We start from the raw sequence: 16,374 nt of genomic DNA on the forward strand, positions 1-16,374 counted from the left end.
CGCAGGGTGCCTTTTGCCTTGAGGCCGAAGGGTGATGCCAAACTAGACAAATTGTTGGCTCAGGGTGTCCGGGAACCTGTTGACCACTCCAAATGGGAGATTAAAAAATTCCATGACTTCTTATACGGACGACATTTCACACTCTTCACTGACCACAAGCCTCTCCTTGAACTTCTGGCCGGTGACCGTCCTATCCCTCCCATCCTCTCTCCTCGGATGACCCGTTGGACGGAGTTCCTGGCAGCGTATTCTTATACGCTGCAGTACTGTCCGGGCAAGCAGCTAGGGCATACTGATGCCCTCAGCCGCGGTCCCCTCCCTATTGCTGACCTCCAGCCGGTGCCATCCTTGTCAATGCTTTCCATCGCCTCCCTTGACCTCCCACTGACTGCCTCAGACGTGGTGGCTCACACCATGGCCAACCCTGTCCTTTCCCAAGTCTTCTTATGGGTCTTGAGGGGCTGGCCTATGGGTAGGGTCTCCAAGGATTTCCGCCCCTTTAAAACCTGCCAGTTGGAGCTGTCCATCCACAGCGGGTATTTGCTTTGGGGGAATAGAGTCATCATTCCCCCCCCTCCGCCGCCAGGTGCTTGACCGCCTCCATGGGGACCACCCGGGCATAGTTCGCATGAAGGTGTTAGCTCGCAGCTATGTCTGGTGGTCCCACATGGATGAGGAAATAGCAGCCTGGGTGGCACGGTGCTCTTCGTGCCAGTTGTCCTGTCCCGCTCCGCCTGCGGTACCGCCCCGGGACTGGGAGGTTCCTAGGGGACCCTGGTTGAGGCTCCACTTAGACTTTGCATGTCCCTTCCATGGGCAGATGTTCCTGGTGGTCGTGGACGCTTACTCCCGCTGGGTGGAACTTCTTCTCATGACTTCCACCACCACAGAAACCACTTTGCGGGCCTTGCAGTGCCTTTTCGCAATCCACGGACTGCCGGACATTGTTGTGTCTGGCAATGGGCCGCAGTTTGCATCCACGGCCTTCCAGGAGTTCCTGGCCATGCAGGGGATCCACTACGCGCCTACCGCCCCTTACCATCCTGCTTGCAATGGCTGGGCAGAACGAGCTGTCCGTTCAGCCAATGAGGCATTGGGCCAGATGGATTGGGGCAACTGGCTGGCAAGGGTGGCCGCTTACCTCCTAGGTGAGCACTCCACCCCTTGCCCTATCTCCAACAAAAGCCCCACCAAACTGCTGATGGGCCGGCGCCTGCAAACCACCCTGGACAGACTGCACTCACTCTACTCAGGGCAATAGCATAGCAACCTGGGGGCTCCTCCTCGCACTTTTGGGGAAGGGGACCTTGTCTGGGCTCAGAATTTCACTGGGGATCCAAAGTGGGTGCCTGCCACCATCACTGCAGTAACCGGTCCCTGCTCTTACAGGGGCGGCCTCACAGATTACACTCAGTGGAGGCGCCATGTGGATCAGTTGAGGCGCCGCCTTCCACCGGAGGCCTGCACTCAATCCGGCCCGTCGAGCCGGCTGCCATCGCCCAGCAGCCGGCCCCAGTTCCGCCATGGCCCGCAATTCCTCCATCGAATGCGGTTCCGTTTGAGGCCTTCACCCAGTCAGGCCTTCCCTACCCTGCTACCGCCTTCTGGCAGCCACGATCTGGTTCGCCTCCGTCTGACACGTCCCGTCCTATCTTTTCCGCAGGATCCGCCTTCGGGGGTAGGCCAGGATGACGTCTCCCAGAGCTACACTCCCTTCAGGGAGGAGCTACCATAGGAACCTCTTACCCCATCGATGCTGCTGCAGCAACTGAGACGCTCAAGGCTGGCCCGATGCCAACCCGCCTACTTAAGTGATTACGCATGCACAACCTTCATGCATGCACCCTCGCTAGGGGGAAAGGAGTGCTAAGTCCTTAGCTTGCGACCGGTCCTAAAGTCTTTGACTTACGACCGGTTGTAAGTCCTCAACTCATGATTGACAGCCGGCAACAGCCTAGCCGCGCCTGTTTGGCTAAGACGCGGCTGGCTGAGTGCGGGCTGCCAGAGGCACTCCTATTGGTTGCCCTGCTTGATAGCTCCTGTATAAATAGCTGTCAAGCAGGGCGAGGTGCTGAACTCTCTCTGTATATAGTTAACTGTTGCTGTTACCCAATAAATAACTGTTCGCTTACCTTAGCTGCCTCATGTCTCATCTGTTCCTTCGAACTTCAACAGGTGGGAGAGACGGGCAAGGGCTCCGCCATGCCATTGCCTGCAGGGTGGTAGGGTGCCACCAGTGCATGGCGAATGCCCAGGCTGGCGAGGTAGGATTGGAAGGGACGGAGGTGAATTGAGGGCCGTTGTCCGAGACGATGACATCCGGAATGCCATGGGTTGTAAAAAAGGGTGTCTAGTTTTTGAATGGTGGTGCCAGACGTGGTGGACTGCATGGGGAAAATGTCAACCCATTTGGAGAGAGCGTCCACCACAAGGAGGAAGGTGCGGCCGTCAACGGGGCCCAAAAAATCGAGGTGGAGGTGGCTCCACAGGGCAGAGGGGGTATCCCATTCCCGGGCCGGGGCGGAGGGAGGAGCCAGACAGACTGCCTGGCACGGTGGGCACTGCTGGACCCAGGCAGCAATGTCCGTGTCCATGGAGGGCCACCAGACATAGCTGCGATCGAGGGCCTTCATTTGCACTATGCCAGGGTGGCCCTCGTGGAGGCAGCGGAGAACTTGCTGGCGGAGGGCCGCAGGGACGATGACCCTGGAGCCCCAGAAGAGGCAGTCCTGTTGGATGGACAGTTTGTCCCAGCGGCGGAAAAATGGCAGGAACTTGGCAAGGCGAGTGTCCACCGTCCAGTCCTGGTGGACAGCATCCAGGACTCTCTGGAGGAGGGGGTCGGACCCAGAAGCATGGGCAATGTCGGTCGCTGAGAAAGGGAGGGCGAGCTCGTCAGTCAGCGAGACGAAGGAGGCTGTGGGGGCGGGATCGGACACAGGAAAGGGTAGCGGGCAGAGGCTGAGGGCATCTGCATGACCCATGTGTTTCCCAGGGCGGTAGAGAAGGAAGTAGGTGTAGGAGGCGAGGAACACCGACCACTGGCCCATGCGGGGCGAAAGGATGGTAGGAGTGAGCCTGTCCCCAGATAGAATGCCCAGAAGGGGTTTGTGATCCGTGAGTAGGGTGAAGGAGCGGCCATAAAGGTAGTGATGAAAGTGTTTAACCCCCGCAATGGCTGCGAGGGCCTCCTTGTCCAGCTGTTGTAGTTGCGCTCAGTCCTGGACAAGGTGCGGGAGTAAAAGGCAATCGGGGCTTCAGAGCCATCGGGATACAAGTGGCTCAGGACAGCCCTGACACTGAAAGGGGAGGCGTCGCAGGTGAGGAGGAGGGGAAGGCGCTCATCGTATTGGACGAGCACGGGGGCAGCTGTCAAGAGGGATTTGACGGCCACGAGCGCATGTGCCTCGTGGTTCATCCAAATCCAAGGGTCAGGGGCATCTAGCAGCCGGTGAAGAGGCTCCGCAATGGAAGCCTTATGTGGGATGAAGGCGGCGTAAAGGTTAAGGAGACCCAGGAATGCCTGGAGCTCCGCCTTGGAGGAGAGGTGGGGGCGGAGACAATGGCGTCAATTTTGGCGGGAGTAGGGTGGATTCCTTTGGAATCTATGAGGTAGCCTAAGAACTCTACAGAGGGGATGCCAAGCTGACACTTAGATCATTATCCGATTATCTGGATCCCTTTCAGTCTGGATTCAGGCCTGGCTACAGCACGGAAACTGCTTTGGTCGCAGTGACCGATGATCTCTGCAGAGCCAGGGACGGAGGTCATGCCTCCGTCCTAGTGCTTCTTGACCTCTCAGTGGCCTTCAATACCATCGACCATGGTATCCTTCTGTGGCGGTTATGGGATGTGGGGGTGGGAGGCACCATCCTTCGGTGGTTCTCCTCCTACCTCTCGGACAGGTCACAGTCGGTGTTGGTTGGGGGGCAGAGGTCGACCCCTAGGCCCCTGAAATATGGGGTTCCGCAGGGTTCAGTCCTGTCCCCCCTCCTGTTTAACATCTACATGAAGCCGTTGGGCAAGATCATTCGGTGGCACAGGATAAAATACCACCAGTATGTGGACGATACCCAGTTGTATGTCCGCCCCGTGCCAACTCAGTGAAGCGTTGACGTGATGTGCCAGTGCCTGGAGGCTGTCAGGCTCTGGATCGGGGTAAACAAGCTTGCACTCAATCCAGACAAGACCGAGTGGCTGCTGTGTTTCCCTCCCAAAAATTGGCTAAGCATTCCATCACTCAGGCTGGGGGGTGAAATTTTACAACCCTCAGACAGGGTTCGCAATTTGGGAGTCCTCCTGGACCTACAGCTGACCTTAGAACATCAGTTGTTGGCTGTGACCAGGGGGGCATTTGCCCAGGTTCGCCTGGTGCACCAATTGCGTCCCTACCTGAACCGGGAGGCACTCTCAACAGTCACTCATGCCTTTGTGACTTCAAGACTGGACTACTGCAATGCGCTCTACATGGGGCATCCCTTGAAGAGCATTCGGAGACTTCAGCTTGTCCAGAATGCAGCCGCGCGAGCGATTGTGGGTGCACCTCGGTACACCCACGTTACACCTATCCTCCACGAGCTGCACTGGTTATCGATTGGTCTCTGGATACGCTTCAAGGTGCTAGTCGTCACTTATAAAGCCCTTCATGGTATTGGACTTGGCTACTTGAGAGACCGCCTGCTGCCAATTACCTCCCAAAGGCCCATTAGATCCCACAGATTAGGCCTCCTCCAGGTTCCAACTACTGGCCAATGTCATCTGGCTACTACCCAGGGGAGGGCCTTCTCTGTGGCTGCTCCGGCCCTTTGGAATGAGCTCCCCGCAGAGATTCAGACCCTCACCTCTCTCCAGGCTTTCTGAAACGTGACCCGTCAAAACCGCGCTCGACTAAGCCGTGCCCGATTAAACCGCATCGCTGACGTCATCAACAGCGCGACAACAGCCAGCGTGGAGAAAGAAGGGCACTTTAAATAGCGCTTTGAAAGCAAGCCGATTCAACTTAAGGTAAGGGTTAGCTTTAGGGTTAGCTTTAGGGTTAGCTTTAGGGTTAGGTTAAGGGTTAGGGTTAGGTTTAGGGTTAGGTTAAGGATTAGGGTTAGGGTTAGGTTAAGGGTTAGGTTTAGGGTTAGGTTTAGGATTAGGATTAGGTTTAGGGGGGTTAGGTTTAGGTTTAGGGGTTAATTTTAGGTTTAGGGTTTACAGCATGCTTCTGTCTCTGCACTGTTGTCGCCCTGTTGATGACGTCAGCGATGCGGTTTAGTTGGGTGCGGTTTAGTCGAGCGCGGTTTTGTGGTGGAACCTTCCGAAAAGCTGCTAGAACCTGGCTGTGTCGGCAGGCCTGGGGTTGATGAGTTCCCTTCGCCTCTCGAGTCGTGTGACTGTTGGTTGTCTTTTAAATTCCCCTGTACCTTTTCTGTTGTAGTTTCTTTGTGTTTGCCTCCCCCTTCCCCTTGGGTTTGTGAGCCGCCCGGAGTCCCTCAGGGAATAGGGCAGCATATAAATAAAATAAACCTCAAACCTCAAACCTCATCATTTTAAGTGAAGGCCAGCGGCTCTAACACATGTCAGCACCCCCCGCAGCATTTTGACGAGTCCTGATTGATTGGCTGCGACAATCAGGACATCGTCAAAATAAGGCGTAACCCCAGGGATGCCATGGAGCAAATGCTCCATCAGGCCCTGGAAGATGCCGGGAGCAACACTGATGCCGAATTGCAGTTGGTGGCATTTAAAGGCACCACGGTGTGTCACTATGGTCTGGGCCACCATGGTGACCTCATCCATGGGCAGCTGCTGGTAAGCTTGGGCCAGGTCCAACTTGGCAAAGAGTTTGCCCTGGCCCAAGGTGTGCAACATATGTTGCACAATCGGCACAGGATAGGGCTGTGCCTGCAGGGCCTTGTTGATGGTTGTCTTATAGTCCACGCAGATCCTCAGGGATCTGTCGGACTTTAGGGGCAACACTATAGGCGTTTCCCAAGGGGAGTGATCCACGGGCTCTAAGATGCCCTGTGCGATCAGCTTGTCCAGCTTCAGGTCAACCTGAGCCCAGAGAGCAAAGGGAACCTGTCTTGCCTTAAGGTGGATGGGCACCACCATAGGGTCCAAATTTAAGGGGATGGGGGTGCCCTTATAACAACCCAAGGCATCAGAGAACAGGTCAGAGAATTCAGAGAGGAGGGAATCAAGGGAGGAGGTGAAGCGCAGGGAATTGATGCCAGCGATAGAGAGGCCGAAGGCTCGGAACCAGTCGAGCCCTAGAAGGGAAGCTAGGGGGCTGCAGACAACCAAAAGGGGCAAGGGACCCTTAAATTTTCCATACTGGACAAGGAAGGTCCCACAACTCAGAATGGAGATAGGATTCCCCTGGTAGTCCCGCAGATGACAGGTGGTGGGAGAGAGCTGGCTAGGCTGGAGACGTGGCAGCAAGGCTTTGAGAGTGTCCCAGGACATGATTGAGCGGGCAAAGCCAGTGTCCAATTCCATAGTGCAGGGGTGGCCGGCAAGGAAGATGTAGAGATGCATCTTACCCCGGCCCCCAAAAGAAGAGGAAGCGGAGTCAGCTGGACAGTCAGGAAGCGGAGGCTATGGGTCGGATACGGCGTAGCACCCCAGGCGGGTGGCCGAAGAAGACAAGGCAGGTCGGCCGCCAGCAGGATGAGGAGGAGCCCTCGGGTTGCGAGGGTCGGCAGGAGTCGAGCGGCAGACGGCCGCAATGTGGCCCCTTTTCCCGCACTTGCGGCAAAGGACCATGTGGAAATGGCAGGAGGCCCTGGAGCGGCGGCTGCCACAGCTGAGGCAGGTACCGCTATCCCAAAGGGACATTGACTTGAGGCAGTCGACCGAGGGCTCAAATTCTGCACGGAGGTCATCGGGCCCCATCTGGCAATGGACAGTGGAGTGAGGCAATGAGGGCAAAGCCGACGGACGTCCGGGGCGGACTGGCCGGCCATTTCATTTCACTTCGTCCACCACGATCTTCATGGTCAGCTCGGCGTGGGACAGGATGTGGCAGTGAAGGTTGATGTCGAGGAGACCGTAGATGAATTGTTCCAGGAGGGCATCCTCCAAATCCACGAATTCACAGTGGATTGCGGCAGCCCTCAGAGCAGCCACATACTGGCTGATGGTTTGGCCCTCAACCTGGATGCACCGCCTGAAGAACTGACGGCAGGCGTAGCGCGATGGTGTTGGCTCGTAGTGAAGCTTGATCCTGGCCATCAAAATGTCCAGGGGCATCGTACGCACTGGCATTGGCATGGAAAGAGCCCTGGTGGTGGCGAACATTTCAGGGCCACAGTAGTGGAGGAAGGTGCCCCTCTTCCTCCCCTTAGACAAGTCAGTGAGATCATGGGCTTGTAAGAAAACCTCGAAGCGTTCGAGGAATGCATTCCACGATTCCGCCTCAGGACGGAACGTAATGAAGACAGAGCGATGGCAGGAACATGGACGGGGTCCGTGTCACTCATCCTCGTCGCCAGTTTTAAGTACTGACACTCTGAGGAGAGGGTTCAATCAAAGGAACTTTATTTAACACAACTTGTACAACAGTAGTGACGAAGAGGGAACCGTGCCCGCCTGACAGCTATTTATACTTGACAGCTGTCAGGCGGGGAACCAATCAGCAGCGCGCAATTCTCCCTCCAGTCGGCAGCTACGTCAGAGCCAATCAGCCTTCTTCTGACTCTGGCTGCGGCTGCCGGCTGCGTCGGGAGGACGCAACATTATCCCTTTCTCTTGTTTCTTTTCCTATCTTCTCAGGGCTCTTTTTCCCCAGGTCTCTTTTTTTATCCTTACCTTTCAGCTTTCCCCACATAAAAACTCCTCTTTCCTCCTCTCCTCCCTCTGCTTCCCACCAAAAACTCCTTCTTTTCTTCCCCCCTCTCCACCCGCCCCCCAGCTACACCAGGAAAGACTTAACAAAGGATAGTGAGAAATGCCAAACTCAGAAATACAATATATTGCAGGGTTGTCAAACTTGATTTCATTGAGGGCTGCTTCCGGGTTATGTTGACTTTGGGGGGCTGGGGTGGGCATGGCTAGCTGATGTCACTTGTGCCGGGGCACTGGTGGTGGCCGGAGTGTTCTGCCAGTGAAAATGGGCTCCTGAGCTCCATTTTCAGGTGTAATGGCCTCCTACAACCCTCTGCAAGTAAAAAGGGAGCTCCCAAGTTCTTCTTTCACTGGCAGAAGCACCATGGATGAGTCCGCTGTTTCCTGAAGCCCCGTGGGCTAGATCTAAGCACCCCACAAGACAGATCCAGTCCCTGGACCTTGAGTTTGACACCCCTGATCTATTGGCTGTGTTGATCAGTTAAAATAGATAGAAATGAAATGATAAAAGCCTAGCAGATTGTACCACTTTGGCTTATCGGTAGTGATTCCTTAAGATTTGTTTTCTTTGGTGCACCTCTATAAATAAAAAAATAGTACACCAAGGTAGTATACTATTGTGATTAATGTTTATTGGCAAAAAACTTTTAGATGAGGACAAATTAAAAATTGTATTCCTTTTTGTAGACTGAAATTTTTATGCATGTATATTGGAAGTTTAAAACTCCAAGAAGAAAGCTTTCTAGGAGATACATGTAACTGAACGCATCTAATGCTATCACATAAGAAGGTTTGCTAATGATGTGTAATTAAGTCCAGTCTAAAATTCATTTTTTTCTCTTTTTTTCTCATTAGTCTTCCCTCCATTGTTTTGTGACTCTGCATAGAATTGATCCAGAAGCAGAATGCAAAGATGGCAGCCGTGCCCTACATCCCAGGTCCGGACTGCCTACGCCCTTTTACCCGTGAGTCCCTTAAAGCTATAGAGAAACGGATTGCAGAGCGGGAAGCTGAGAAATTGAAGAACCAACATGAGGAGGTTCTTGATGAAGAAAAACAGCCAAAGCCCCGTTGTGACTTGGAACAAGGAAAAGGCCTCCCACTCATTTACGGGGAACCTCCTCCAGAACTCATTGGAGTTCCTTTGGAAGATTTGGATACATTTTACAGTGATCAGAAAGTAAGTAGGAAATGTTAAAGGGAAAGATAGAATTCAATAATAATAATAATTGCAGAAAGCGGCTTTGCTCGGAACAGCTTCCATTCTGCAACGATATCTGTAATACCATCAAACTTCCACATCTGCCCATCCCAGGTCTTTGGTAAGGACTCATATAGGTAGACAAAAATGCCAAACCCAGTCTGAACATCTGACTGACTGTGCAATGATCACCACCACTACTACCACTACTACCACTACTACCACTACTACCACTACCACCACCACCACCACCACCACCACCACCACCACCACCACCACCACCACCACCACTACTACTACTACTACTACTACTACTACTACTACTACTACTAATGTAACAGTGATACCTATTGTCATCAGGGCACTTGGTACCATGTCAAAGAATTTTATAAAATACATCAAGAAATTGCAGCTTCCTGCAATAACACCAGCAGAACTGTAAAAAACTCTGCTATTTGGAACATTGTACATTTTAGGAAGGTACTTGGTTGATACCTAGGATGCTGGCAGCAACCCGTATTAGCCATTAGCACCAGTCAATGGTATTTGTGATGCATTTTTGAATGTTCAGTTGACTGAATTTCATGTTTAATGAATAAAGTATATAGTGGCATTATGAAAGTTTTCCTTGTCAGCCTCCCAAGTAGATCAGACTGGAAACATGAACAGTATTAAAGTATAGAATATAAAGTAAGGAATTAATTCTATTGTATTGTAAAGCTGCATTAATAGAATCTTGCAATTCTGAATATACAAATTTCCCACTGTCTCTTTTTACTGCTTGATAATTTAGGGTGGGGGTAGATTTTTCTTTTTTCTGCTCATTATTCAGTTGTGGATTCACCCTGCCTTTTATCTGATCGCTCCTGAGGCAGCATCTCTTTTCCTCATTTTTCAGAGTCATTCATTACATCCCTAGACTTGCACTCTCCATACAGGTAAAACTCGAAAAATTAGAATATCGTGCAAAAGTTCATTTATTTTAGTAATGCAACTTAAAAGGTAAAACTAATATATGAGATAGACTCATTACATGCAAAGCAAGATAGTTCAAGCCGTGATTTGTCATAATTGTGATGATTATGGCTTACAGTTCATGAAAACCCAAATACACAATCTCAGAAAATTAGAATATTGTGAAAAGGTGCAATATTCTAGGCTCAAAGTGTCCCACTCTAATCAGCTAATTAAACCATAACACCTGCAAAGCATTCCTGAGCCTTTAACTGGTCTTTCAGTCTGGTTCAGTAGGAATCACAATCATGCGAAAGACTGCTGACCTGACAGTTATGCAGAAAACCATCATGCTCCCAACTGTTCTCCTTTGTCTTCCTCATCCTCCTGCCCAATATACCTGTATATTATTGGCAATTGTTTTACAAAGACAAAATGAACAGAAATCAGCAATCCAAGATTGTACATCTGGGATTGCACTATCTTGCAAATAATGAAGAATGCTTTATTTTTGCTGTTCTCAAATAATAAACCTCATTGATATTTTAAAGGATTTAAAACTGATGGTTATTAAACCAAAGTAGGCAACAAGAAGTTCATATCCTATGAACCAAAGTAGGCAATAACAAGTTCATATCATATGAATAAATGTCTCCTCCCCATTTTACACTCAAACAAAATGAGGTTCAACTAAAAAATTTAAACATTCTTTGGTATTTTTTTGTCAAACTAGTCTCTTAAGATCATAAGAAAACTGACAGGAGTTTAAAGCTCTGGGAAAACATTAAGACCAGATTCCAAAATCAAGAAATATTTCAATTGAATGTACTGCTGTGTTTGCTCTTTTATGTGATTGAGATCCTTCTTGTAATAACTCAAATGATTAAAAAACTTGATTTGACAATCAATTGATTTAAATGATTTAACACCTTACTTGTTTAGTATTCAAAATTAAAAACAAATGATTTATCTTTATTTCAGGCTGAGATTATCTAGCATGAAAATTTATTATATGATTTAAGAGTGAAACTACATTTCTATCCCAATGTCTTTCAGTTGTGCCTTGCAATTTTAAATAAAATAACAGAGGTATGGCTAAAAATGGAGCCAAGCTGCTACTATCACATAATATTTTTTTACCTATGCCCACATGGTAGTGTTCCTTTTTAAATGTTCCACAAAGATACTGAATTCAAAATATATATCCTTTAATAAAACTGAAAGCCAGGAAGTGTCCAAAGCTGCTTTGAATCATGAGATGGATGGCATATAAATGTAACTAATAAATAAAAAAGTTAAAATCTACATCATTATATGGTAGTTACAACTAAATACAGGAAATAGCAATAACAATAGACTTATGTACCACTTTATAATGCTTTAAACGCCTCTCTAAGCAGTTTACAGAATCAGCATGTTGTTCCCCAGGGACGTGCAGTCACGGGGGGCCTCACCAGTCTCCTGAGGGAAAGAAAAGAATTAAAAAATTTTTTTTTAAATAATTAAAGCCATGATAGTTGCTACCAGATTTAAAGTCACAGTGGCTTGGTGTCTGCTCTCAGTATTAACTATAGGAGGAGGCCAGAGAACTCGGGGCCTCCTTTGCATAAGGAATTTTTTGCCTTTTAAAAGTTAAGAAACGGTTAAAAAGCAAAAAAATTTCTATGCAAAGAAGGCACTGATTCTCCCACCTTCTGATCTGGGAGCAGCGAATCATGCCTGTGCAAGGGCACTTGAGTGACTGCGTAATCTAGCAGTTTCCATCGAGGGTGATTCTGGAGAGGTTGCTCTGGGCCGCCAGCCGCTGTTTCTTCAGCAGCAATTTCTTCTCTGTCCAGCATTTTCTACTGGGCAGAACCAGGTCTTGGCGGCTCCCACGATGCAAAGTGTCCCGCCGGGCACTTTGCATCACGGGAGCCGCCAAGCGCTGACATTCCTGCTGCCCCAGCCTGCAGCCAGCCCATCACCGAGCGGGGAGGAGGAGGAGGAGGAGGAGGAGGAGAGCAGTGAGTCCTTGTGCTGGCCAGGCGGCCAGGCGGGGAGCAGGTTGGGCGGGGGGGGGGGCTAGCTGGCTGGCTGTGGAGGGGGTCACCTGAGCGGCCATGATCCCCCTCCCCAGCCAGCCAGCCCACCCACCCCCTGCCCGACCTGCTCCCTGCCTGGCCGGCCGGCCGGCACAAGGACTCACCGCTCTTTGTCACTGTTCATCGGAGGAAGCGTCACTGTTCGTTGGAGGAAGCGGGGGGGGGCAAGGCGGTGGAGCGCAACAGCAAGCAGCTTGGACGGAGCCGGGACACCCAAGCTGCTGGCGGTGGGGGCCACCTGAGCGGCAATGATCCCGGCTATGCTGCTCCTCGGCGGCACACTTTTGGAATATCCTTTTGGAATGTCAGCAGGGACAGAGGAGGCGGGGGGCGAGGCGGCACGGCATGGCAGCGGCAAGAAGCAACACCCCCGCCGCTATGTTTGACAGGCATCTTGTGTTTATGTCTGTCATATACGCAAGACGCCTGTCGGACACAGCGGCGGGGACATTGCTTCTCGCCGCTGCTGCGCTCTTGCCTCACCAACGGTAGCCCTCACCACACATCATTGTTGTTCCCAATAATCTTGGTCCTCATTTTACCCATCTCAGAAGGATGAAAGGCTGAGTCAACCTTGGGCCTGTCAAGATTGAACTCCTGGCAGTGGGCAGAGTTAGTGTGCATTCTAAAAACTGTGCTTAATCAGAGAACTGAAGACAATAACGAAGTACAAAAACAGCTCTTATGGAAAATTATGTATAAATGGTTAGTTGCATTCATAAATAATTTATTTAAAAGACCTTTTCAATCTGATTAAAATAAAAAATATTAGCATATTTATAGATAAGGGTATTGATGTTTAAGTAACTTATTTTAATATTTTTATAATAACAATTAGTATTAACAGCTCTACATGACACTCTCATTAAAGAGCAGTACTCAATCAAGAGCAGCGCATGTGTCTTATGAGATCTTATGAGATTTGCAGATTAATAAAATTGGGAGGTCTGGCTAAAATAAGGGAGACAAACAAATTGCAATCTAATCTGAACAGATTCGAAATTGAACTGAGAGAAACAAGATGCCCTTCAACAGGGGAAAAGAGAAAAAAACAGGGCACATATATTGGAAAAGCACCATATTAGATAAGGACTTGGATGTGAACATTGGGGAAAAGTTAAACATAGGGCAGCTGATAGACTTGATACCGCTCTGGACTGCATTGGAAAAAATATTATTTGAAAAAAGTCCTTATTTCTTGTATTATGTATTGGTGAAACCACAGTAGGACCATTTCATTTGATTCTAAGAATCACATTCCCAGAAGGATATTGATAGTTAATTAAGTTCAAAGAAGGGTAATAGAAATAGGTAATAGATATAGGGACTTGAGGATAATATAAAGGAAATAAAAGATATTTATTTTGAGGTAAAGAAAATTGAAGGAAGGCATGATATCAAAGGAAGGAAGGAAGGCAAGTACCTCAAAGATTGCTATAGGGAAAAAAGTTAGGAGCTATTTTCTATTGCCACAATAACTAGGACCAGAAATAACAGGTGCAGGTTGCAAATACTTAGATTTCACTTAAATATAAGAATATACTGCAGATAAAATAGGGGAACAGTCTAGCTATAATACTTGTAGATTTTTCCTCACTGGAGAAGCAGGACAACATCTTCTTAAGAATAAGTTTGGTTTTCCTCCAGAGGACAGAAGGCTAGACAAAATGCTCCTTGTGGTTCCTTCCAGCTCCATATTCTACAATTCTATTTTCCACCAAATTCAATGAGATTTTAGCTATTTATATCTACTTTTATCGAATTTTTTTTAAAAATGATATGTTTATATCTACAAATGAAAAAAGTATCCTTGAATTAATTATTTTCAGATATTTAAAAGAGTTCAAATTTCCATAGAAACATTACACATTTGAACCTTTAGGAAGTTTATGTTAATTAAATAACTGGATAATTTTCCATGTTACTACTATTTTTTATATTGTCACCAATAATAAGTTTCTTTTTTACTGATATTTCTATGCCACTTTACTTCAAACGTTTCTATTTTAAAATGCTAATCAATGCTTCTTGCCCTCTTTGACATTACCATACTTTTATCCAACATTGACAATCATTTTGGAAACAAAACAGTCTACTTTTATCTCATTTGAGTAAAAGAATATGTTTCTTACTTTCCATTCTAATATGCCACTGCCACTACATGTTTCAGATTACATACTTCCATTTACAATTACTAAAAATTGTGGATTTATTGGTGGCATACTTTGATCGTAGCAGCAATATTTTTCTGTATTTTACTATCCAATATTCTGCTAATGTTACTGCTAATTATTCATGGTTGCTTATTAGATAAAATTATGCCACACCTCACTATTATTTTTTAGACATTCCACCATATTGTAGATTCACTACAATCTAGTGAATGCATTTAGTAGTTTTAAACCTCAGTCCAGGACATTACCAAAACGTTGAACTCTATTAATAGATGTTCATATACAATATACATAATTATCAATAAGAGATGTCATCAGCATATAAAAGAAATTTGTATAGATAATGAGAGTATTCCATTTGTAATATAGAGTTTCTGAAATTTTCACTGCAGCTGATTAAAGACATTTGTCACAAAACAATCATCACAATTTTAATTTTTCTGAATGTATAATATCCAGTGTTGTCATATGCTTGATGATCTCTTATAAAATTTGACTGGGTAGAAAAGATGATTGAAAGTAATATTGTGCTAGAGTCAATATCAATATTTTGTGTCATCATTTTACAAGAAAATTAGCTGACCAACTGCATAACCAGTAAGAATCTTCGCCCTCTAAATCAAATGTATTGGTTTTTTTCAGTTACAGATGATTTGGTATTAGACAATTAAGAGCAATAATTATTTATTATGATTTTTCTTCTGAGTTGAATCACTATTTTTTTATCTGCAGTGGCTTTAATATAGAGATAATGTCACATTGTCATTTGATTGATATTTTTCTTTCTTTTTTCTTCAGACATACATCATCCTCAACAAAGGAAATACCATATTCCGGTTCACTGCCGCTCCGGCTCTCTACATGTTGGATCCATTCAACCCTATCCGGAATGGTGCTATCAAAGTGCTTACACATTCATATCCCTCAGAATGCTTGAGCTGGATATGGAGTGGTTTCACATTGGGTGGAGGTTTTGGGGGCTTCTGGTCAATAAAATATGGGATATCTGTGGCCAACCTTTACTACTGACAAAGCTGGCTAGACCTGTTGGAAGTTGTAGTTCATCAAGCCCAGTTTTGATATATTCTCTGCTATGGCAGATTATAGTACTTAATTGAAGGAAAGCTGTTGCCAAGATTAGGGGCTTTTAGGGAAAGCAGATGATTCAACAGAAGATCACAAGTAGGAAAAAAAAGGGGGGGAAATGCTTTAAAGTACTCATACAATGGCATATATATGACCTGTATATAAAAAGGAAAAGCAGAGGAAGGTGTGTGGGTGTATATATGGGTGTGTTATAGCAGATGTTGCAGAACATGCTGTTGAATAAGATATCACCTAGTAAACAAGTGAAGTATAGCTTGCAAGCCCAATGATTCAGTCCTAGACAAGAAGGATAACCGAGAATATATTGGAGCAATTTTTGAACATGTGAAGATACCAAGAGATCAGAGTGTGTCCTATTTAAGGAGTTTTAAATATTAGTAAAACTGTTAAAGGCTTAAAGGTTTTATTTAGTAGTCAGGACAATCCACAGATATTCTATTATCAGCCATTGATATCACCCCAAAAAGTAAAAGCAAAGCCAAAATACAGCACAAGCCAAAGTAAAAAAAAAAAGAGAATTAAGAAGTATGAACACACATGTACATGCACGCACACTCCCTCCCACAGATCTAATATACCTACTACATTTCATAAATATATTTCACTTGTATATTTAGCTCATGCTTATATTATGTAGGTATCAGTGGTTAGAAGAAATTCCCTCATTTGTTTAAGTCAGAAGTGGAGAACTATCACACTTTTATGATTTGTGGACTTCAACTCCAACCACCATGTCTGGTTCGGGAATTCTGTGAGTTGAAGTCTACAAGTAATAATTCCCTTTCCTTGGTTTAAGTGCTATCTGTGTGTATATTTATATGAGCTCCCATCCTGACCCTCCATCTGACATCTATCTTTATATAGGCTGTCAATACACTTTATGCCTACAAATGCCAAGGATTCTTTTAACTTTATCATATCATTTCCTTATCAAACACTGAATACCAGTTATGGTGTGCAGAAGTGGTATCATAGTCATAATTTCCAATATCTAAAACACAATAAATTGGTTAGGTTATTT

General features: G+C 46.8%; 1 protein-coding gene across 1 annotated transcript in view; it reads left to right on the forward strand.

The window, feature by feature from the left end:
• LOC106551420 (sodium channel protein type 4 subunit alpha) overlaps nt 1-16,374 on the forward strand; it is a 103,059-nt gene that overhangs the window by 22,133 nt on the left and 64,552 nt on the right. Inside the window, exons 2-3 of the mRNA XM_087713380.1 lie at nt 8,689-9,013; nt 15,045-15,163. Coding sequence (XP_087569506.1) covers nt 8,747-9,013; nt 15,045-15,163 — 386 coding nt within the window. The 5' untranslated portion in view covers nt 8,689-8,746. The remainder of the gene's footprint in view (nt 1-8,688; nt 9,014-15,044; nt 15,164-16,374) is intronic.

The sequence above is a fragment of the Thamnophis sirtalis genome, unplaced genomic scaffold, assembly GCF_051295495.1.
Source record: "Thamnophis sirtalis isolate CommonGarterSnake01/CBP01778 unplaced genomic scaffold, rThaSir2_p1.2 scaffold_4, whole genome shotgun sequence".
Lineage (NCBI taxonomy): Eukaryota > Metazoa > Chordata > Lepidosauria > Squamata > Natricidae > Thamnophis > Thamnophis sirtalis.